Consider the following 14,201-nt stretch of genomic DNA (forward strand, 5'->3'; position numbering starts at 1 on the left):
GGTAAGGATTTAGAATATAGCTATTAGAGGAACAGTTGATAGATATTTCAAAGACTGTGGTCTTATATGTACTTTTTCTTGCATTCTAGGTGATTTGAGTCCTGTTTGCATTACAGATTTATTTTGTGATCTTGGACATGCTTTGTAGTGTGCCCTCTTAGAGTACATGTTGTAAAGCAGTTGTTTTCAAACCTTTTTTGACTGCAAACTATAATAAGAGACACATTTTACAGGGGGCACCTGGGTGGCTCAGTCGGTTAAGTGTCTGACTCTTGGTTTCAGCTCAGGTCATGATCTCATGGTTTGTGGGATTGAGCCCTGTGTCAGACTCCATGCTGGCAGCATGGAGCCTGCTTGGGCTTTTCTCTTTCTGCCCCTCTCCCACTCGTGCTATCTCTGTCTCTCTCAAAATAAATCAACTTTAAAAAAAACCACATTTTACTTTACTACTCAGTACTTACACTGAGACACATTGATATTTTATATATATTTTAAAATTCTATGGGGCGCCTGGGTGGCGCAGTCGGTTAAGCGTCCGACTTCAGCCAGGTCACGATCTCGCGGTCCGTGAGTTCGAGCCCCGCGTCAGGCTCTGGGCTGATGGCTCGGAGCCTGGAGCCTGTTTCCGATTCTGTGTCTCCCTCTCTCTCTGCCCCTCCCCCGTTCATGCTCTGTCTCTCTCTGTCCCAAAAATAAATAAAAAACGTTGAAAAAAAAAATTAAAATTCTAGCCATGACCCACTAAAATGATCTTACTACCCAGCAGTAGATTGCCATTCACACCTTGATAAACAGTTCTCTAGAGCAGTATTTCTTTTTTTTCCGATTTTTTATTTTAAGTTTATTTATTTACTTATTTTGAGAAAAAGAGAGAGCAGGGGAGGGGCAGAGAAAGAGGGAAAGAGAATCCCAAGCAGGCTCTGAGCTGTCAGCACAGAGCCGAATGCTTAACTGTTGGAGCCACCCAGGTGCCCCTAGAGCAACATTTCTTAAAGTGTGAGTCAGATACATCTTCATGTTGGGTGTTGAAAAAAAACTTAAGCATTTAGAGATAAATAGGGAAACCTAATAGGGCTTTTGTGAGTTTTCAAAGTTGTATTAATAATTCTTCAAAGATTAAATGCCTCCCTTCCCTAGAGTTGTGTTGATTCTCCTTTCTGCCTAAGACTTCTATAGTACTGAAAATTTTTTAGTGGGATCAAATTTCAGTCATAACAAAATGAAGAGAGTTAAGATGCATTTGAAAAACTCATCTTCCAGGCAAGTTTAAACCAATGATGTATTTTTCAAGGCAAAAAGCACATCTGTTTTTAAATAATTCTTTGATTTGTGCAGTTTTTCTTATATCTTCCATAATTTTCATGCAAAGCTTGTTTTATTGGGGACTTAGTAAAGAGCACTTTTAGGAAATCCTTAGTTCTCTGATATTTTTGAAGACATAAATGTAGGTCATAATATTTTTTTAGGTCATAATATTTTTAAATTGTAATCAAATTTCTTTGACAATTTAAAGACTTAAAGCATTTAAAACTGTTGAACGCGATACACTATGATAATAATTACTGGTAATAATTGCTAGTCTGAATTGCTCCCAAGTAAATACTTAGGGAGACCAAAATATACTAAAAGATTTATGAATAGGACTGGTTTTTCTCTTCATTTAAATGGCAGTCACCAGGATCTTAAATACTCATCCTTTATTTGTTCCTGATTTATTTACAAATTTTAGAAGAAATTAATAATCCACTTGAAATAGATACATGTCAGGGGCACTTGGGTGGCTCAGTCAGTTAAGCGTCCCAGCTCTTGACTTTGGCTCAGGTCATGATCTCACCATTTGTGATATTGAGCCCCCCATTGGGCTCTACACTGACAGTGTGGAGCCTGCTTGGGATTCCCTCTCCTGTCTCTGTCCCTTCCCTGGTTGTGTGTGCTTGCTGAGCTTTCTCTCTCTCTCTAAATGAAATTAAAAAAAAAAAAATGGATACATGTTATTATTTCAAGAAGACCTGCTTTAAACTGCTGGAGCAAAAATTTGGGGTCTCTTGTGTAATTAATTTCAAGTTGACTAAGCAAATACTGTGTTGTACTCAGGATGATGTGTAACAGTTAACAGTGTGTGCATCTACCATTCCAGTTGCTGTATGGCGTAGTACCCTAAGGTGTTCTGAATTTTTCCTGTGAACTTGTATGTTTCTGCAGGTGTTTTTATTTTTAAACCACTAAGTGAAATTCTCATAGAAGACATCAGTGAATATTGCAGATAGAGAATCCTAAGGAAAAAAGCTATCACCATTGGAATCGGAATGGACATTATCCACATTGAAAATGGCGAATGGATAATTAACATCAGCCCAGTAAAAATAACTAAGTTCGAACAATACATGACATTGCTGCCTAAATGTTAAGACATTGCCAAACTGAAATATCATTGAGTATAACAGACTTCATTTGGAAGCATTCTTATAAATGGTCAAGTTAAAGTATAAAGTCACCAATATAGATTTTGTCAGCACTTTTTACATTAGCAAAGAGAATTATTACACATTCTTTTTCTCACAAGTTGTCATTCATATTTATGAAGTATAGCCAGAATATAGTCTGATCTTTTTTCAACTTATTGAAATATATTTTCTGCTTTTCTTTTTTTTCTTACAAGAACATTCAGTGTAAATTGTGTTTTGTAGAGACACCTGAGTTGGGACATAATAAACATCAACAAGTACAATATATTTCATAGCTTCTTTTTTTTTTTTTTAATTTTTTTTTTTAACGTTTATTTATTTTTGAGACAGAGAGAGACAGAGCATGAACGGGGAAGGGTCAGAGAGAGGGAGACACAGAATCTGAAACAGGCTCCAGGCTCTGAGCTGTCAGCACAGAGCCCGACGCGGGGCTCGAACTCACAAACCGCGAGATCATGACCTGAGCCGAAGTCGGCCGCTTAACCAACTGAGCCACCCAGGCGCCCCTATTTCATAGCTTCTTGATGAAAACCGTAATCATCTTTTCTTACTAGGATAACCATTATAAAAATGTTTTTAACCTACGTAAAGATGTTGCATGTCATGTACCTAGCAGTTTGTAATCCCTCGAAGACAGAAAGTCATCTCTAACTTTCAGAACTAAGTTAGAAGTTTTTATTATTTAAAAAAATCTTTTTTACATGTTTGTTTATTTTTGAAGGAGAGAGAGAGAGAGAAACAGAGCATGACCGGGGGAGGGGCAGAGAGAGAGAGGGAGACACAGAATCTAAAGCAGGCTCCAGACTCCGAGCTGTCAGCACAGAGTCAGATGTGGGGCTCGAACCCACGAACCGTGATATCATGACCTGAGCCGAAGTTGGACCCTTAACCAACTGAGCCATCCAGGTGCCCCAGAACTAAGGACTGTTTTGAAAGTTAAATTAGGGTTAGGTGGGAAAGGATTTTTCTTTTCTCTAATACCTAAAAAAAAATTGAGGACTGGAAATGTCTATTTTAACTCAGAGCCAAAGAAGTTGAAATGTTAACTTTTCTAAATATTTCTAATGTTTGGGAAGATCCAGATGTGACCTATCCCGTCTAAGCATTAGGTAATGCTGAGATAAAATACTGGAGAAGAAAAAATAAATTTAAATCTTTAAGTTAAGAAATGGATTACTGAATGGAGAAGCTATGAAAAACACCAATTTTTCTGTAGAGAAGACTCTTATGAGTTAGGTGCCCAGAAAATGAAACTTCTTTTTGTAACATATTCCTGAATCTACTACTATTTACCAGTCCTAAAAATCATTTGTGTCTTCTAACATGTTAGCCAGAGGCTTCTCCTTTTTTATTCCAACTTTGAAATATATTCACTCAACTTCATGATCATTATCTCGTTTAATCCATTTAAATCACCATCAAGGTAGGTTGTTGATAAAAATGGTCATTACTATAAATTCTTAAGCTTAGACATGATGTAATAATTTATTGATACCACTTTTGATATCCAGCAGAAATTTTGAACTTAATTCTGTAGCCTGTTTTTCAGTGCATAGTCTTTATTCCGCAAATTTAAGAGTTTTTTTCAAGCATCAAATATATGTTTGTTGACTTCTTATATACCCTACACTATGATATAAAAGAAAAAGAAAACTTGTTCAGTGAATGATCCTTGCCTTTATGGAATCTGAAATCTTTTGGTGGGTGATAAAAGAAATACTCATTAAATACAGACTTAAACATAATGCATACTCAACTATATGATTGAGACTGAGTACTGTAGATGTTCAGAGAAGGGAGGGATCACTGTGTTCTGACCTACTTACTACCTAAGGGAAATTTTGTGGAGAATGTGAGATTTAATCTTGGAGGGTGAGTGAAACATAGGGGAGGAAATCTGGTAAGGTATATCAGGTAGGGAAGAGTTTGAGCAGACACATGGCCTTTGAGGAACAAGAAAGGCAGTGATTTCATGTTGAGTTGGTAGTGGGAGGAAAAGGAGAATTAGTTAGGGCTGGACCACATAGTGAAATGGGATATTGTATGAGTTTTTGTATTAAAAGGAAAAAATAGCTTAAAAATATTTTAAAAACTCTGTCAGAACTGAGTTAGCTTGTAAAGGTATGACACCTATTTCCCTATATTCCCCATCAGTATAATGGGGAATCTTTATGTATAATCTTTATGTATAATTATACATAAAGATCTAATATATGTTATAATAAAGATATAAAGTGGGGCACCTGGGTGGCTCAGTCGGTTGAGCATCCAACTTCAGCTCAGGTCATGATCTCATAGTTCGTGAGTTTGGGCCCCACGTCGGGCTCTGTGCTGGCATCTCAGAGCCTGGAGCCTGCTTCGGACTCTGTGTCTCCCTCTCTCTCTGCCCTCCCCCAGTTGCGCTCTGTCTCTCTCTGCCTCTCAAAAATAAATAAAAATAATTAAAAAAAAATAAAAAGATATAAAGTTATACAATGAGGATATAGATATCTTTACAAATAGATAAAGGTATTACTGAGAAACTGAAAAAACGTATGGGGATTTCCTGTACAGTATGAGTTGAGAAGGATTCTTACAGCTCAAATAATCACCCCTTCCCTAGTGTATAACACATACCCAATCTAACAAGTTTAGCGTAATTGGGAAGCTCACAAAAAGCAGAGGTATTATTCATCTTCTACTTTTTCAAATTAAGTATATTAAGTAGGTGCATATGAGGTTTTTTTTTTTTTAATTTAATCCCCCTAATTAAGAAACTTAAATAATTGAGCTAATTGAAGGTCCTTGTTTACAGATGTCAAAGTTCCGAATTGAAATTTTGTTGTTTTTTGAATGTTGGAAACAAAAGGATTTAATACATATGTTAGACTCAAATCAATATAATGTGTCCATAGTTTTGTAAATAAGTGGAAAGTAAAACAAGAAACATTTACTGAATGCCTATTGTGCGCCAGATACTGTGCTAGATATAAGAGGTGGTGGGGTGTGGAGAGAGGGACAGACAGAGATAGAGATAAAAATAACACTTGTTTCCCGTCTTTGGGGGCCTTGGAGTCTAGGAATGTTGTACATGTAAAACATAATTGCCACATAGAACAAAAAATGTTACAGTAGAGATACACACCTAAGATACATTTGGGTAAAAGGGGATTAACCAGTTTAGCTTTAGTGTCCTAGAGTTTCTGAGGGGAATATGCTTCTGCTGAAACTTAATAAATGGGGAGGGTTCCCAGGGTGGGAATGTGGGAAAAGAACATTCCAGGCAAAGGAAATTGTAAAATCTCACAAGTCGAGGGAATATGGTTTAACCACAGGGTTACATGCTGCAAAGTGTTGAGAGTTGATTGTTGACAACAGGCAGCTGAATTTTGTACACAAGTTTGAGTTTCAATTTGTAATTTTTGGAGAATCAGTGAAAAGTATTGAGTGTGATCAGATTGATTTTCTGTTTAGCACAATTTTTAGCTTTTGAGGTAGTTTAGAAGGTAAATCAGGAGTTGTAGTAGTTATGGGACCAGGCAAGAGGAGTAGTTAGGATATCATTGCTGTAATTTAGATGATGGATGATGAGGATAATTAAAATGGCAGTGAGAATGACCAAAAAAAGGGTAGATTCCAGATATGTTAAACAGAATCAATAACATATAATGGTTGATTATGGATAGTAAGAGAGGAAGAAAAGTCCATTGTGGATCCTGGTTTCTGGCATGAATGATGAGATTAGATGGGTGAATTTCTCATGATTTTTTTTTTTTCCTCACTAGATTCTTGAGAGAAGTTTTTTTATTTTATGTGTGTGAATAGCATCTATAAAATTAATAAGCTTATTAAAGGTCATTTCTGAGTAGGTTATTTCTAAGTTTTTCTTTATTTTTATTTATAGATGCCACTTCCAATGAACAACAAGAGCTTTTCTGTCAGAAGTTGCAGCAGTGTTGTATACTGTTTGATTTCATGGACTCTGTTTCAGACTTGAAGAGCAAAGAAATTAAAAGGGCAACACTGAATGAACTGGTTGAGTATGTTTCAACTAATCGTGGTGTAATTGTTGAATCAGCGTATTCTGATATAGTAAAAATGGTAAGCCTTCTAGACTTAAGTTCCTCAGATTTCTATAAATTCAAGTAAGATCTGAGGTGTAATTATGAATTACTGAGACTGATTTTTAATAAATATACAATCAGTGTACTCAATGTTTTTTAAATAGTCCATTTGAAAGATATCCATTCATTCCACTGATGCTGTCTTATAATAGTTCAATGGCTGGTGGCTGTCATATTGCGTAGTGCAGATCCAGAGCTTAGGAGAAACATGTAGGCTTAAGATTATACAGATTGATAGGTGATTAATGTCATAGAGCTGAATTGTCACTAAGGGAGAATGTCTAAAGTGCAGAGAGAGAAGACCAATGAAAAACTATGGGACTCTACATTTCAGCAGGGTAGGTAAAGGAGTCAGGTCTTAAAAAATGTATTTATTTAGACTATTTTAATATATTTATAGATTCTATAGCACTTGAATTTTAATAAAAACTCAGGACCTTTAAAAAGGTAAATAACATAAGTTTATGAAGTCTCTGTGAAAAATAGATTACTGCCAACTTTATTAAGGTAAGGTTGTTTAGGATACTAATAATTCAACCTTATTCTCCATCAAACAGTAAAGTTTGTTTAGGATTTGCGATTTTTGTATTTTGGTGCATAGTACCAAAATACAAAAAATTTAGTCGGAGTAATTAGAGAATCACTGAATACATAATTGAAGCTTAGATGTTACCAGGGTATAGAAGGTTATAACAAGTGTAATTTGTAGTTGTCTTCATTTCCTTCCCCTTGGCTAATACATGTTCTGGGGGAAGAACAAAATGTGTAGGAAAGTTTAATTTGGCCCCGTTATACTAGTTGAATTTTTTTTCATCGCATTTGCACCAGAAAATTTGGGATGATTTTTTTGTTTTTTTTTCAAAAAATGAAAAACCTTAAAGAAGTTTTTTTTTTAATGTTTTTATTTTTTATTTTATTTTTAAAATATAATTTATTGTCAAATTGGCTTACATCCAACACCCAGTGCTCCTTAAAGAAGTTTTAAAAGATTAGCTATACAAGGAACGTTAATCAAAATGCAGTTTGCTTCCTAGACTCTCAGTAGACTGTAAAAATTAAGTGACAGTTTGAAAACAGAAGTATTAAATACTGATAAACTCATTTTGTTTTGTGTTTTGTGTTTATCATTTAAAATATGTTCAGGGGAAAAAACAGTATTTCCATTTTACTGATTGGTAAATCAGATGGTTTGTATTCAGGAATTTTAAAAATCCTGGAAAAAGGTACTTTATTTTAATCTCTGTAAAGTTACTGACTTGGGTGCCTGCTAGGTCAGTTGGTAGAGCATGCAACTTTTGATCTTGGGGTTGTGAGTTTGAGCCCCATGTTGGGTATAAAGATTACCTAAAGTTATTGACTTGAATATTGAAGGTATTCAAATATTTAGATATCAGAAGTACTCAAATGTTTGAGTCAGTTTATTCTATACTAACAAATTCTGGGATTTAATTTCTTTCTCCAAGAAAAAAGGTGTGTGTGCTTTTCTTTCTTTCTTTTTTTGTTGTTTTTTTTTTTTAACTTCTGGGTACTTAATTTCTAGACAAGCATGACGCCAACTCATGCTGTTGGCCCTATAAAGCTCTTATGTATATTTGTTATATATAGTTAATTTTATTGGTGGCACAACAAAGTTAACTTTTTCTTTTACTGCCAATAATAAGTATGATCTCAAAGGCAAATTATGCCCTCTGAATGGGATATATTTCCTTTTCATGTTTTATTTGTGACTTTATGCCATTCTTTGTGAAATTGATATCTGTCAAACTATTTATTCTGCCCTCATGTACTGGCTTTGAGTTCTAGCAGATCAAATTCTAGGTTATTACTTTCTAAGTCTTATGGTTATAGTAATTGACTGTAAGCAGTTATTTGGCTGACCATAGATGCCACTTCATAAGAATAGTTGGAAATTTGCACCACCTATGACCTCTTGTCTCATCCTTTATTCCCCAGATAGTTTATTTCAGGTGACCAACTTTTTAACGGTATGGCCTTAAGTGTTTGCTAAATAAACCATGTGGTTTCTCAGTTGTTCATCATTCTTCAAAGATTAGCACCACAGTCTAACCTTTGCTAAAGAACAAAGATGTGTTAGTTTACCTTGGTGCTAAGACAGTGTGAATGATGAAATTTTGAATATTGTATTTCATTGAATCTGAAATGAAGAGTCAGCATCCTGATTTTAGAGAGATTAATATGTTTAAAAAAAAAAAAAAGGATCAGGGGCACCTGGGTGGCTAAGTTGGTTAAGTGTACAACTTCAGCTCAGGTCATGATCTCATGGTTTGTGAGTTCGAGCCCCGCATAATGCTCTCTGCTGACAGTGCAGCGCCTGCTTGGGATTCTCTGTCGCTCTCTTTCTGCCCCTCCCCAGCTTGTGCTCTCTCTCTCTCTCTCTCAAAAATAAATAAACATTAAAAAATAAATAAAAATTAAAAAGGCTCAGAATAGATGAAATACATTAAATCACCAGTGGGATATTATAAACTATGTCCCTAATAGCACTGAGGGTATTCTGCCCTCCTACCCCTCTTCCTTAGTGTTGTGTGTATGTATAAGAATGGAGATCTTTTATCAAACTCTTTTGGATTGTAAGGTAAGTAAATGGCTGGATTAGAATATAGAGGGAATTGTAGAAAGATGAAAAGGATCAAGTTAGGGATAGGTAGACTTAGGAACTTCATGGTTTTCTCCCCAGAATTCCCTTCCTCCCTTTTTTTTTTTTTTTTTTTTTTTTATTTTCCATTTAAGCAAAACTTGGGAAAGAACAACTTGTAATTTAAGAAGGAGGAATCCAGAGGTAATCTGTAATCTTTAGTAGGTTGGCATTTGAAGAAGTCATAGTTATGGGATAGAAAAAAGAGAAACAAATACCTGACTTCTTCATATCTTGATGAGGTTTACAGGTTTTGAACTAGGCTTATAGTCACAACTTTTTTCTTAAAGTTATCTTTAAAATATTTCATTTTACATTGTTTAGTTGTACAACAAAGAGTATAAATCTAAATTCGTTTTCTTTACAGATCAGTGCTAACATCTTCCGTACTCTTCCTCCAAGTGATAATCCAGATTTTGATCCAGAAGAGGATGAACCCACGCTTGAGGCCTCTTGGCCTCACATACAAGTATGAAACATAATTATATATTGACAGTTTTTACATTTATGATATTCTGCTGAAATCATGGTTGTTCTCTTTTAGATCTGAGTGTCTATGTAAAACATTTGACTTTTAGTATGTTTGCTCATCATTTTCTTTTCCCCAAAATACTGTATTTCACTTTTTTTGAGGTAAAATACACTTAACATTTATCATTTAAACCATTTTAAAGTGTACTGCTCGTGGCATTAACTACATTCATAGTGCTGTGCAGCCATTACCACTGTCTAGTTCTAGAACTTTTTTATCACCCCAAATGGAAACCCCATTCACATTAGCAGTCACTTCCCATTCCCCTATTCTCACAGTTCCTGACAACTCCTAATCTACCTTCTGTCTTTATGGCTTTACCTGTTCTGAATATTTAATATAAATGAAATCGTATCATATATGGCCTTCTGTGTCTGGATTCTTTTATTTAACGTAGTATTTTTAAGGTTCATCAGTGTTGTTGCCTATGTCCATACCTCATTCTTTTTAATGACTGAATGATATTTCATTTTCTGGATATACCATATTTTGTTTATCCATTAATCAGTTGATGGGTGTTTTGGCTTATTGTAATGAGAACTGTTATGAACGTTCACGTACAAATTTTTGTTTTAACATGTTTCCCATAAATTTTGATAAGTTATGTTTTTGTTTTCCTTCACCTCAAAATAAATTCTAATTTTCCTGTGATTTCTTCTGTATTACTAAGGAATGTGTTTACTTGTTACATATTTGTGATTGCCATATTTCTTTCTGTTACTGATTTCTAATTATTTCATGGTAGTTGGAGAATATACTTTGAATGTTTTTAATGCTTTTAAGTTTATTGAAACTTGTATTAGAGCCTCACATACAGTATATTCTGTATTGAGCCTCACATACAGTATATTCATGTGTGCTTGAGAAGAATGTATTCTGTTGTTGGATAGAGCATTCTGTAGAAATCTGTTAGGTCTAATTGGTTTATAATGTGATTCAAGTCCTCTTTTTCTTTTTTAATCTTTTATTCTACTCATTATTGAAAGTAAGATACAAAGTTTCTAACTTATTGTTGAATTTTATATTTCTCTCTTTAGTTCTGTCAGGTTTTGCTTCATGTATTTCAGGGCCCTATTATTAGCTGCTTATGTTTATAATTGTTATATCTTTTGTATGTATTGTCCTTATTATAACTCTAGATGGTTTCTTAAATTTCTTTGTCTGTTATTAGTGTAGGCACTCCAGCTCTCTTTTGGTTACTGTTTGCATGATATATCTTCTCCAGTCCTTTTCCTTTTAATCAGTTCCTTTGAATATACATTTTGTCTTGATAAAGTTGGAACATGTTTTTGTAATCAGTTGTGACGGTCTTTGCCTTTTGACTGGAGTGTTTAATCCATTTACAGTTAATATAATTGCAGATAAGGTAGGATTTACATCTGCCATTTTGCTATTTCTATATGTTGTATGCCTTTTTGTTTCTCTACTCTCCATTACTGCCTTTTATATTAAATAGGTATTTGCTAGGGTACCATTTTAATTCCCTTGTTTTTTTAACTGTATTTTTTATTTTCTTAGTAGTTACCCTGAGGATTACAATTAGCATCTTAAAACAATCTGTTTTGGTTGAATACCACTAATTTCAGTAGTGTATAAAATTTTGGTCCAATATACCTCCATTCCCTCCCCCATCTCCTTTGTGGTATTATTTGTGGTATTGTCATACAAATTAGATCTTTACACATGCCCACCAATACAATTTTGTAATTATTGCTTTATGTGATTGTCTTGTAGAGCAGTAGAATAAATGAGTTATAAATAAAATTCATTTATGCTTTTATGTATGTATAGTTGACCCTTGAACAACATGAGTTTAAACTGCATGAGTCTGCTTATGTGCAGATTTTTTTGATACCGTACAGTACTGTAAATGTATCTCTTCTTTACAATATTAAAAAAAATTTTAATTCCAGTATACTTAACCTACAGTGTTATATTAGTTTTTGGCATACAGTACAGTGATTCAACAATTCTGTGCCTTACACAGTGCTCACTGTGATAAGTTTACTCTTAATCCCCTTCACCTGTTTCACCCATCCCCCCCCCCCATCCACCTCCCCTCTGGCAACCATCAGCTTGTTCTCAATAGTTAAGATCTGTCTTTTGGTTTGTCTCTTATTTTCTTTGTTCTGTTGTTTTGTTTCTTAAATTTCACATGTGAATGAAATTTTATGGTATTTGTCTTTCTCTACTTACTTCATTTAGCATTATACTCTCTAGATCCATTCATGTTGTTGCGAATGGCAAGATTTCATTCTTTTTTATATATTTTGTATATTCCATCGTGTATATATACCACATCTTCTTCATCCATATTCTGTATTCATTTATCAGTGGACACTTGGGCTGCTTCCATAATTTGGCTATTCTAAATAATGCTGCGATAAACATAGGAGTGCCTATATCTTTTCAAATTAGTGTCTTCCTATTCTTTGGGTAAAAATACCCAGTAGTACAATTACCAGATTGTAGGGTAGTTCTATTTTTAATTTTTTGAGGAACTTCCATACTGTTTTCCATAGTGACTGCACCAGTTTGCACTCTCCCTTATGATATTCTTAACATTTTTTCTCCAGCTTACTTAAGTTTTAAGAATACAGTATATAATATTTATAACATACAAAATACATGTTAATCAGTTCTGTTACCAGTAAGGCTTGCTGTCAGCAGTAGGCTATTAGTAGCTAAATTTAGGGGGAGTCCAGAGTTACATGTGGATTTTTGACTGAGTCGGGGTGGGGAGGGTCAGTGCCCTTAACCCCTGCATTCCTCAGGGTTCACCTGTACTTAGCTTTACCTGTGCTGTTTATTTCTTCTTGTGGATATCCTTTCATTTCTTCCTGAGGGGTTCCCTTTAGTATTTCTTGTAGAGCGGGTCTGTTCGTGAATTCTCTCAGTGTTTGTTTATCTGGGAATGTTTTAATTTCCCCTTCATTTTTGAAGGAGAGTTTTGCTGGATATAGAATTCTTGGCTTAACTACCCTTTTCCTTCAACACTTAGAAGATGTCATCCCACGGGTCTTCTGGTGTCCCTTGTTTTCTGATGACAAGTCAGTTGTTATTTAGGACTTCATATGTGTGATGTTATTTTTTTCTTGATGCTTTGAATATTTTCTGTTTTTAATTTCTGTCACTTTTGATTATGATTTGTGTAGATGTGGATCTCTTTGGCTCTATTCTACTTGGAGTTCATTGAGCTCCAGTAAGAGTTTTTGTGTAATTAATATTTTTCATCAAGTTTGAGTTGGTTTTAGCTATTACCTCTTCAGATATTTTTTCTTCCTCTTTCTCCTCTCTGAGACTCCCAATATGTGTGTGTATGTTGGTATGACTGAAGGTGTCCCTCAGATCTCTGAAGCTCTGTTCCTTTTTTGTTCATTCTTTTTTCTTTCTGCCCCTCAAACTGAATAATCTCTACTGATCTACCTTCACATTCACTTATTCTTATGCAGCTCAAATTGTTTTGGGTTGTTTTTATGGGTCAGCAAGTTCACCAAGTTCACTTTGACATTTCAGAAGTCTCTCTCTGGAGCATGTCTTTTTAGTTGAGACTGAGAAAGGGATAGTCTTCTTGACCTAAATGCCATTGTGTGACAGTTCACTCCTCAGAGTCATTGGAAAATTGGTAGTAAAAACTTATTATGTAGGCAGGATCAGTTCTTCCATTAAACCTTCCCTGTTTCTGTCCAGCTCTAACTACGTCATTTAAACATCCCCTCAAATATGTGGCTTTAATATAATGTCATCTAGAGCTCACTCAGTAAAATCACATTGACACTACCTCAGTTGATACTTTAGTACTAGAACTCTTTAGAATAGGATTCAGGGTAGATTATCTTACAATACTTACAAACTGTTAACAAAGATTCCATTATAGCCATAAACTATACTCATATGTGTTTAGTGTTTCTTTTGCACATGTTTTTATATATCTAGTCTTTATGATCATTTATTTTTGTTCCCCCAAATGTCTCATTAAAATATTCTGAGAATATTCAGATGCACTTTCTTACTTTTTAAAATAAGCAAGGCTCTGAGGGAGAAAGTAAAAGTTCAAAGGATTCTTGCCTAATGCCTCAGATAATGTTTATATTTTAAAAATAATATTAATGACCTGAAATCTGCAGGCAAGCACAGTGATGGGTTTTTCTAGAGAATTTAATGTATGTGTCTACATATGATCAATGGTACTCATTTATAAGACTGCTGATCATGATTAGCTAATTAGAGCAATACCAATGACTACTGAGCACTTACCATGTTTCAGAGATAGTGGCAACTGCTTTATATACCCATCTTATCTAATCCTTTTGGTAACACCATAATATTGTTCATTTTATAGATAAGCTTAGATGAAGCTAGAAGAGATTAAGAATCCTGCCCAAGTTTATAAAAATAGTAAGTGGCAGAATTAGGTTTATAACTCAAGTATTACTCCAAAGTAC

The 14,201-nt window shown here is 34.6% G+C and overlaps 1 protein-coding gene across 2 annotated transcripts in view; it reads left to right on the forward strand.

The window, feature by feature from the left end:
• PPP2R5A (protein phosphatase 2 regulatory subunit B'alpha) overlaps positions 1 to 14,201 on the forward strand; it is a 65,072-nt gene that overhangs the window by 25,817 nt on the left and 25,054 nt on the right. For both annotated transcript variants that reach the window (XM_019428867.2, XM_019428875.2), the window contains exons 2-3: positions 6,349 to 6,545; positions 9,592 to 9,693. In XM_019428867.2, coding sequence (XP_019284412.1) covers positions 6,349 to 6,545; positions 9,592 to 9,693 — 299 coding nt within the window. The remainder of the gene's footprint in view (positions 1 to 6,348; positions 6,546 to 9,591; positions 9,694 to 14,201) is intronic.

Source organism: Panthera pardus, unplaced genomic scaffold (assembly GCF_024362965.1).
Source record: "Panthera pardus isolate Hobbes unplaced genomic scaffold, ASM2436296v1 HiC_scaffold_21, whole genome shotgun sequence".
Taxonomy (NCBI): Eukaryota; Metazoa; Chordata; class Mammalia; order Carnivora; family Felidae; genus Panthera; species Panthera pardus.